Here is a 10,078-nt window from a genome sequence, read left to right as displayed (position 1 = left end):
TTCCTGAATAAGTAGGTCTTCAACCGCCGCTTGAAAATAGCCAGTGACTCAGCTGTCCGGACCTCTAGGGGAAGTTCATTCCACCACCTTGGTGCCAGTACAGAGAAGAGTCTTGTAGTATACTTGCCTCTTACCCTGAGAGATGGTGGAACCAGTCGAGCAGTGCTGGTAGATCGGAGGGTGCGGGGTGCAGTGCGAGGAGTGATGAGGGCTTTGAGGTAAGAGGGAGCTGGTCCATTTTTGGCTTTGTAGGCCAGCATCAGTGTTTTGAATCTGATGCGTGCAGCTACCGGAAGCCAGTGGAGGGATCGCAGCAGCGGGGTGGTATGAGAGAACTTTGGTAGGTTGAAAACAAGCCGGGCAGCTGCATTTTGGATCATTTGCAGAGGACGGATTGCGTTCATAGGTAGACCTGCCAGCAGTGCGTTGCAGTAATCCAGTCTAGAAATGACAATAGACTGAACAAGTACCTGAGCAGCCTGTGTGGACAGAAATGGTCGAATCCTTCTAATGTTGTAGAGAAGAAACCGACATGAGCGAGTCACATTAGCAACATGAGAGGAAAAGGACAGTTGATTGTCCATGGTTACCCCAAGGTTGCGAGCTGTGGCTGAAGGGGAGATCAGATCGTTGTGCAAGGATATAGCAAGATCATGACCTGGGGATGAATCACCTGGGATGAAGAGCAGCTCAGTTTTGCTAGGATTAAGCTTTAACTGATGAGCAGTCATCCATGATGAAATTTCTGCCAGACATGCAGAGATCCGGTCAGAAGCTGTGGCATCTGCGGGTGGGAAAGAGAAGATAAGTTGTGTATCATCAGCATAGCAGTGGTAAGAGAACCCATGTGAGGAAATAACTTCACCAAGAGAGTGAGTATAAAGGGAGAAAAGAAGAGGACCAAGTACTGAGCCTTGTGGGACGCCAGTGGAGAGTCTGCGTGGAGCAGATGTCACTCCCCTCCATGTTACCTGATATGAGCGTCCTTCCAGGTAGGAAGCGAACCATTCCCAAGCTGATCCGCATATCCCAAGACTCCTGAGGGTGGCTAAGAGAGTCTTATGGTTGACCGTATCAAACGCTGCTGAAAGGTCAAGGAGGATAAGGACGGATGAGAGATTGGCTGATCTAGCAGCATGTAGTTTCTCAGAGACATCTAAAAGGGCTGTCTCTGTGGAATGAGCTGCTTTAAAGCCAGACTGGTTGGGGTCTTGGAGGTTGTTCTGTGAGAGATAGACAGACAGTTGATTAAAGACAATGCGTTCAAGAATTTTTGAAAGAAACGAGAGAAGTGATACCGGTCTGTAGTTACTGATGTCTGATGGATCCAGAGCAGGTTTCTTCAGGATGGGAATAACCCTTGCTCTCTTGAAGGTAGTTGGTACCTGACCAGATGCTATGGATCTATTGGTGATAGTTGTAATGAAGGGCAGAAGGTCTTGCGAGATGGTCTGCAGCAAAGCGGAAGGGAGTGGATCCAATGGGCAGGTGGTAGGATTGCAAGACTGGATGAGTTTTAGAATCTCTTCTGCTGTTACAGTTGAGAAATGTGACAACAAAGGTGTAGGGGAGTCCATACTCTGAGATGTAAGTGCAGTCGGGGCTGAAGTGAAGGTCCGGCAGATTTCCTCAATCTTCTCCTGGTAGAAAGAAGCAAAGTCTTCTGCAGTCAGGGAGGATGAAGAAGGTGGAGCCGGGGGGTTGAGCAGAGAAGAGATGATGTTGTGGAATTTCCGAGGGTCATGTGAGGAAGCTTCAAGCTTTTCCTTGTAGAAGGAAGTCTTGGCAGAAGTCACATCTGAGGAGAACTTGGCCATGAGTGTTCGGTAAGAATCAAGATCTGCATCAAGTTGTGATTTCTTCCACTTTCTCTCTGATGATCTTAGCTCTCTTCGATTGTTGCGCAGCACATCTGAAAGCCAAGGAGCAGAACAAGAAGTTTTCTTGGGTTTAGTGGACATAGGGCAGAGGAAGTCCATAGTTGAGGAAAGAGATGAGAGGAAAGTATCTGTGGCCGAGTCCAAGGGCAGTGAGGAAAAAGACTCAGGATCAGGAAGGGAAGAAAGAGTGCCAGAAGCTACAGAAGAAGGGGAGACAGAGTAAAGGTTGCGGCGGGTAAGAGCGAGGGGGTGAGAGGTAGTTTTAGGTAGGGTAGGGAGAGTGATGGTAAAGGATACCAGGTGATGATCAGAGACGTGTAGTGGGGTAGCAGTCACGTCTGTAGCTGGAGAAGGACGGGTGAAAACCAGGTCCAGCACATTGCCTCCTTTGTGTGTGGGGATGTAGCTGTTGAGTGTGAGTGTGAATGAGTCAAGAAGAGACAGGAGGGAAGAAGAATGTAGCTTGTCAGAGGGGAGGTTGAAGTCACCAAGCACTGTCAGGGGGGAGCTATCAGAAGGGAAAGCACTAAGCAGTGTGTCCATTTCTTCCAAGAAGTCACCTAGGGGACCAGGAGGGCGGTAAACAACAATGATAACAAGGTTAATTGGAGAGGTAACTGAAATGGCATGGAATTCAAAAGAGGAGATGGTTAAATGAGACAAGAGGAGAGGTGTAAAGCACCATTTCTTTGACAGCAATAAACCTGTACCACCACCCCTGCCTGTTTCTCGTGGTGAGTGAGAGAAAGCATAGGCAGAGGATAAAGCAACTGGTGTAGCAGTGTTCTGTGGGGATATCCAGGTCTCTGTTAGCGCAAGAAAATCAAAGGAGTAATGGGAAGTTAAAGCAGAGATAAAATCAGCTTTTTTCACAGCAGACTGGCAATTCCAGAGCCCACCTACCACCACTGTTTGAGACTTACACAACAGAGGAGGGTAGATGAGGTTACTGGGATTGTGACCTCTGCTCTGTGGACGAGAGTGTCTGCGAGTGTAGGAATTGAGTACAGAGATGGGTTTAAGGCACATATTTGCAGTCAAGAGTGAGAATTAAGGTATGGTAGAATATAGCAAAACAGTATTAGACACAAAGTTTACAATGAGAGAGAGAGAGAGAGAGAGAGAGATACTTACAAACGGAGAACCTTCAATTTAAATAGGTAAGCCCTGCCCCCAATTCACACCTTAAGGTAGACTGAAACTACTCCTGATTAATCAGCTGAGAGAACAACAAGGACCAACACTATAAAAATCAACAATGGTATAGAATATAACAATTCAAATCACACTACTCTAGAACAAAGTGAGTTAAGCAGATAGTATACAAAAGTCAGGAACCTACTTTACCAGAAGACAATATATTCAAATGAAGAGAGTTAAAGCACACTGAAGAGTAGGTTGGTTCACCTTCAATTTAAATAGGTAAGCCCAATTTAAATAGGTAAGCCCATACACACATACATACATACATACATACACGCATACATACATAGATACATACACACACATACATACATACACACATACATACATACACATACATACATACATACATACATACATACATACATACACGCATACATACATAGATACATACACACACATACATACATACACACATACATACATACACACATACATACATACACATACACTCACACATACATACTGTACATACATACACTCACACACACATACATACATACACTCACTCACACATACATACATACATACATACACTCACACACACATACATACACTCACACATACACACATACATACATACACTCACACACACATACATACACAAATACCTACATACATACACACACACACATACATACACACATACATACATACACACATACATACATACACTCACACACACATACATGCATACATACATACACTCACACACACATACATACACACACACATACATACACACATACATACATACATACATACATACACGCATACATACATAGATACATACATACACACATACATACATACACACATACATACATACACATACATACACTCACACATACATACACACATACATACATTCTCACTGACATCTTGGTTAAATTTTGTCTTTATTATGATCTGTTTTGTGTCTCAGAACAAACTCCCCTACTAATATATTACTAATTATAATAAGGTTTACTAAATAATTACTTAACACAATGTCTTCCAGGTGGATTATTTATTACAAGACACTTTCTATAAATAATTCCTACTCTAGTCATTTTTTAAGTTCTTATGAAAACCCTTCATAGTAAACTTATAAAACAAATAAGTACTTATTAGAAGAACCTAGAAGAACGTATCGGGTTTCTGTAAACGATTGCTTTGTATTCTGGGAGATATTTTTATCCTGGTTCGTTCTCCGCAGCAGACACAAAGCACAGAGATTTTATAATCACTGCACTAAATGTCTCTGTTCATTTGATGTCCTGAAGAGACAAAAAGACTTTCTGGTTTCTGAAAAAAAAAAGAGTTTCTGGTTATTATCTGATGACTTTGTTATACCGTTCTTCAGTCAGGTTCTTCCTCCAGACGTTCTCCTTAGATATACGAGATCATGCAGATGTTTTAAGTGGGGTTAGATTAGACATCCAGCTGTTGCTCATGTAAATGACTGTGTGGTGTTCAGTAATCACGCCGTGTCGACTCTGTGCAGCTGACTCTGATGCGTGCGGTGAGGCAGAGCATCATCGAGCAGCGCTTTCCCGAGTTTGTGCGAAGCTTCATGAGGAGGATGTTCCCCAACGATGAGCCGCACCCCAGCTGGGTTGTGGACGCCCTCGCGTCTGTCAACATCACTCTAAACCGATGAGGCGTTCTTCAGGAGTTGGACGATGGAAGATTTATAGATGTTGGAACTTGTCTCTTTTGACACAGATGTTTTTAAATCAATCTGCTTGTCCTTTTACATCTGTCCAGATGTTCAGTTTGGTCTTATTTCTGTGACCTCAATACGTTTTTTTTTTTTGTTTGTTTTTTTAACACAATCATTGTTTTTAGCCAGTAAACTCAGCACTTAGATTATTTTCTATTATTCTCAGTGCTGTATTTATTTTCCCAGAACATACTGTTTATCTCTCCTGCTGTTGTGTGTATTGATCAAGTGCATTTTATCCTCTTTTCTTTTCCTCTTCTTCTTTTCGACTCCATCACATTTAAAATGTTTTTTTTTAATATCTTGTATTATATAATTACTTCTTTTTTTTTTTTTCCTATAAGTATCTTTGAAAGCTTCTTAGCAGCTTCTCATGAATTGCATGTTTAATACATGACTTTAGGAGGATTAATGATTTATACAAATCAGAGCTGATCTGGAGAAACACATGATTAATATGCTGCTGTACCTGGATTGACCGCCAGACGGCAGCATGAACAACAGTGTCTGGTTTAGTGACTGCATCCTCAAACACATCCGGCTCTATTATATATGACAGACGTCATGATGTCATTTTTTCACATATCCGATGTTTTCTATTCATTAATCTTTTGAATTTTCAAGTCATCAATTTAGAATTTTTTTAACTTCTAAACTGAGTTTTTTATTCTCTATAAACATGTTATTTAATATTAAACATGTAATCAGGGTTTTTATCTTGAATAGAAACTGTTTGCCGGTGAGTTTTATACAATAAAGAAATTGTGCCTGTGTCTCTGTGTCTGTCTGTCTCTCTTTGTGTCTGTCTGTTTGTCTCTCTATGTCTCTTTGTGTCTGTCTTTGTCTCTCTATGTGTCTGTTTGTCTCTTTGTGTCTGTCTGTCTCTTTGTGTCTGTCTGTCTGTTTGTCTCGCTCTGTCTCTTTGTCTGTCTCTCTTTCTGTCTGTCTGTCTGTCTCTCTTTGTGTCTGTCTGTTTGTCTCTCTCTGTCTCTTTGTGTCTGTCTGTTTGTTTCTCTGTCTCTTTGTCTGTCTGTCTCTCTTTGTGTCTGTCTGTCTCTCAGTGTCTGTCTGTGTGTCTCTGTGTCCGTCTCTCTGTGTCTGTCTCTGTCTCTCTCTGTTTCTCTCTGTCTGTCTCTCTCTGTGTCTCTGTGTCTGTCTCTCTTTGTCTCTCTATTTGTCTGTCTGCCTGTGTCTCTCTGTGTCTGTCTCTCTGTCTTTCTCTCAGTGTCTGTCTGTGTCTGTGTCCGTCTCGCTGTGTCTTTCTGTCTCTCTGTGTCTGTCTTTGTCTCTCTGTCTGTGTGTCTGTCTCTCTGTGTCCGTCTCGCTGTGTCTTTCTCTGTCTCTCTGTGTCTGTCTTTGTCTCTCTGTCTGTGTGTCTGTCTCTCTGTGTCTGTCTCTGTCTCTCTGTGTCTGTCTCTTTGTCTCTCTATTTGTCTGTATGCCTGTCTCTCTCTGTGTCTCTCTTTTTGTCTCTGTGTCTGTGTGTCTCTCTGTCTGTCTGTCTCTCTTTGTGTCTCTGTGTCTGTCTCTCTTTGTCTCTCTCTTTGTCTGTCTGTCTGTCTCTGTGTCTGTCTGCCTGTCTCTCTCTGTGTCTCTCTGTTTGTCTCTGTGTCTGTCTCTCTTTGTGTCTCTCTCTGTGTCCATCTCTCTGTGTCTGTCTCTCGGTGTGTCTCTGTGTGTCTGTCGCTGTCTCTCTGTGTCAGTGTGTCTGTGTCTGTGTCAGTTTTAAATAGTGCCATGTTGGGTTAAATATAACATTTATTTATATTTTATATATCCATCCAAAACTAAATAGACATTTATAACAAGTCCCAGTCTAGTAATCATCAGACAATCCAAGAGGCACATAGACAATAAAAATCCATCTAATTAATAGCTAAAGAAGAAATTCACTTTAAAAAGTTTGGACCTTATTATTACACTTAACACGAAGAACAGCGTTGACATCAACTATCCGATCCCACATGTGATTCTGATATCAGATGTGCTGAAACGATCAGACAGATCGCCAAGTACATCTGATCTCGCCGACAAGGAACCCGGTGACACGTCAGTTTGAAATCGGTACTGATGTCACATGACTTTTAAGAGAGAAAAGATGAGAGCAGAAGGAAAAGCAGTGAAGATTATAAAATAATCCAGTTTAAATGTCAGTTGAATTAACACTTCAGCTCCTGATGCTTGTGTTGTTATTGTACTGGATTATTGTAGTTCGTGCCAAAGAAGTACAGTAAAGAACGATCTAGTGGAGCAGATGTAAATGTTTACTTGGTTCATTTCCACCACTGTTTTAGAGCTACATTCTGTTAGAGATTCAGGTGACTGTGAAAAACAAACCATGATTTTTAACTTTGACATATTTTATTAAAGCTGAAGCATATTTTTGAAAGAAATAGTTATGTTTTGGGGGGGGCACGGTGGCTTAGCGGTTAGCACGTTCGCCTCACACCTCCAGGGTTGGGGGTTCGATTCCCACCTCTGTCTTGTGTGTGTGGAGTTTGCATGTTCTCCCCGTGCCTCGGGGGTTTCCTCCTGGTACTCCGGTTTCCTCCCCCGGTCCAAAGACATGCATGGTAGGTTGATTGGCATCTCTGGAAAATTGTCCGTAGTGTGTGATTGTGTGAGTGAATGAGAGTGTGTGTGTGTGTGTGTGTGTGTGTGTGCCCTGTGATGGGTTGGCACTCCGTCTAGGGTGTATCCTGCCTTGATGCCCGATGACCCGAGGTAGTTCAGATAAGCGGTAGAAAATGAGTGAGTGAGTGAGTGAGTGAGAGAGTAGTTATGTTTTGTCAATCATGTTTTTCCTACATAGCATCTTGATTCAGTTACTTTGTCCATGTGTTAAAAAACAAGTGATATGTAATCATGTTAGTCCTTATGAAGATCCTACACCCCTAAATTTTGTCTGTACCCCTAAATTTTTTTATTTAGGGCCATAAGCGCCCCTAAAAACAGTAAGCCTAGATCTCTGCTTGTTAATCTCTCTTTGGAAAGAAGGGGGAAAAAAATGATCATCTGCTTTCTGGGTGGGTGGAGCATGTTTTCAATCATCTGTCAATCACATCACCGAGAGCCAATCGTAGACGTCTGTGAGTTCATTGTCTGTACAGATGGAACATAGCACTTTCCTCTGAGTGTTTCAGCTCAAACAAAGAGCTGCTTTTACCAGGTTGTGTAAGTTTATTTCATTGTGTGTGTGTGTGTGAGTGTGTGTGAGTGTGTGTGTGTGTGTGTGTGTGTGTGTGTGTGAACAGGTCAGTGTATCAAATACAGAAATGCTACTTGATTGAGAAAGCTTCCAACTATCAAAATATCTCTTTATATACAGTATAAATGCAATAAAATGAAATTTTTGAAATTATTGTTTGCCTTTTTTTTATCATCACTACTATTATTTTTTTAGCCGTTACAGCTGACAGTTTTAGCCTTTTCTTTCCTGACAAACACCTGCACGGTGCTGATGACATGTAATATCCATGCATATGAATAATTTATTGTAAATTAAACAGACTTTGGGCTCAAAAAATATATATATTCGTTTTGAGTGAAACACAAAGAGATGAATCGGTTTGGTCTGTTTTTTTTTTACAGTTCGTCTCTCTGATGGATCCTTCAACAATTCACAGGTTTAGTGTTGATGTAAGATTTTTAATAGAAGTAAAGCAATAAATATGACGTGCTTTATGGGTCTGGATCTAATTTGTGTTGATGTATAATTTATATGTATAAAGTTTATACTGTATATTTGTGTGTTAATAATTTATTTGAAATAAATCAGTCTTCTGATGGAATATATACAGTAAGTTGAGAGTATTATTATTTTTTTGTTTTGTCTGGGGCACGGTGGCTTAGTGGTTAGCACGTTCCCCTCATACCTCCAGGGTTGGGGGTTCGATTCCCGCCTCCACCTTGTGTGTGTGGAGTTTGCATGTTCTCCCCGTGCCTCGGGGGTTTCCTCCGGGTACTCCGGTTTCCTCCCCCGGTCCAAAGACATGCATGGTAGGTTGATTGGCATCTCTGGAAAATTGTCTGTAGTGTGTGATTGCGTGAGTGAATGAGAGTGTGTGTGTGCCCTGCGATGGGTTGGCACTCCGTCCAGGGTGTATCCTGCCTTGATGCCCGATGACGCTTGAGATAGGCACAGGCTCCCCGTGACCCGAGGTAGTTCGGATAAGTGGTAGAAGATGAGAGAGTGAGTGAGTGTTTTGTCTGTCTACAAAAGTAGACTGGAATTAAAACTGAATAAGACTTACATATGAGGTTTGATGGTATTTGGTGGTGTTCACGGTAAGACTTCAAACTTGGATCTTCAAACTCAAATCTACAACTTTTTCATCTTTGACTTGTCCTGCTTTGTGAAAACTTCTAGAGAAGATTTAAAGTCGAACCGGAAAACGAAGTACGGAACCGTAAACCACCCGAAGAACCATTCAACAGATCATGGGAGTCGTTTTGTAATATATTTTTTGCATTGGTTAAATGTTCTTCAGTTTGTTCCTCGTGTAATAGTGTGTACGGTAAAGAGAGAACACGTGGGGTTTAAGGATTCCTTAAAGGGTTATTTGGTTCTTTAAAGGTTCTACTTGGAAAGCTCTCTGATAAGAAAAAACCCTCTAGTGTAAGAAGAGGTTTTGAGTAAGTCTTCTTTTTAGGAAGAGGTAGATGCGGTACAGCGAACTTTGGAATAGTCTTCCTGATAGTGTTCGGGGCTCAGAGACACTTTCCCAGTTTAAATGTAGATTAAAAACTCATCTCTTTAGTCAGACGTACACATAATTCTGTACATCCCATAATATTGTGCACTATTATATCAGACTTGCACATTTTATGGACAGCAGATATGTTAATCCCTCTCCACTGCTTCTCTCTTTCTACCCATCTTGAGGCATCCAGACATTGTACCAGCTCCGATCGTCTTCCGTGCGATGAAGATCTCGGACCTCCGCTGAGACGAGGCCGACTCTGGATCTACCAGCTCCAGTCAGACTCTGCGATGCTTCAGAGGAGATGTGAACTCCATGTGATCTTTTGCATCTATACAACATTTATCAGACTGTATATTTATAATCACACCCCCAGTGTCACCCATATGAGGATGAGGTTCCCCTTTGTGTCTGGTTCCTCTCAAGGTTCCTTGGTTTACCATCTAAGGGAGTTTCTCCTCTCCACAGTCACCTGAGTCACCTCAGACTTGCTCATTGGAGATAAATACAAACACATTGTGAACTAAATATATCTAATATTAATCTTGAATTTTGCATTCTACTAATCTTTATTATTCCTTATATTA

At 41.7% G+C, this 10,078-nt stretch overlaps 1 protein-coding gene across 1 annotated transcript in view; it reads left to right on the top strand.

Moving 5' to 3' along the window:
• qtrt1 (queuine tRNA-ribosyltransferase 1) overlaps positions 1-5,561 on the top strand; it is a 12,224-nt gene extending 6,663 nt beyond the window's left edge. The window contains exon 9 of the mRNA XM_060857251.1: positions 4,570-5,561. Within this exon, the coding sequence (XP_060713234.1) occupies positions 4,570-4,725 (156 nt within the window). The 3' untranslated portion in view covers positions 4,726-5,561. The remainder of the gene's footprint in view (positions 1-4,569) is intronic.
• The last annotated feature ends 4,517 nt before the right edge of the window (positions 5,562-10,078 follow it).

The sequence above is a fragment of the Tachysurus vachellii genome, chromosome 21 (genome assembly GCF_030014155.1).
Source record: "Tachysurus vachellii isolate PV-2020 chromosome 21, HZAU_Pvac_v1, whole genome shotgun sequence".
NCBI classification, from domain to species: Eukaryota; Metazoa; Chordata; class Actinopteri; order Siluriformes; family Bagridae; genus Tachysurus; species Tachysurus vachellii.
The sequence above is the reverse complement of the archived record's forward strand: the minus strand, read 5'-3'. Positions and strand labels throughout refer to the sequence as shown.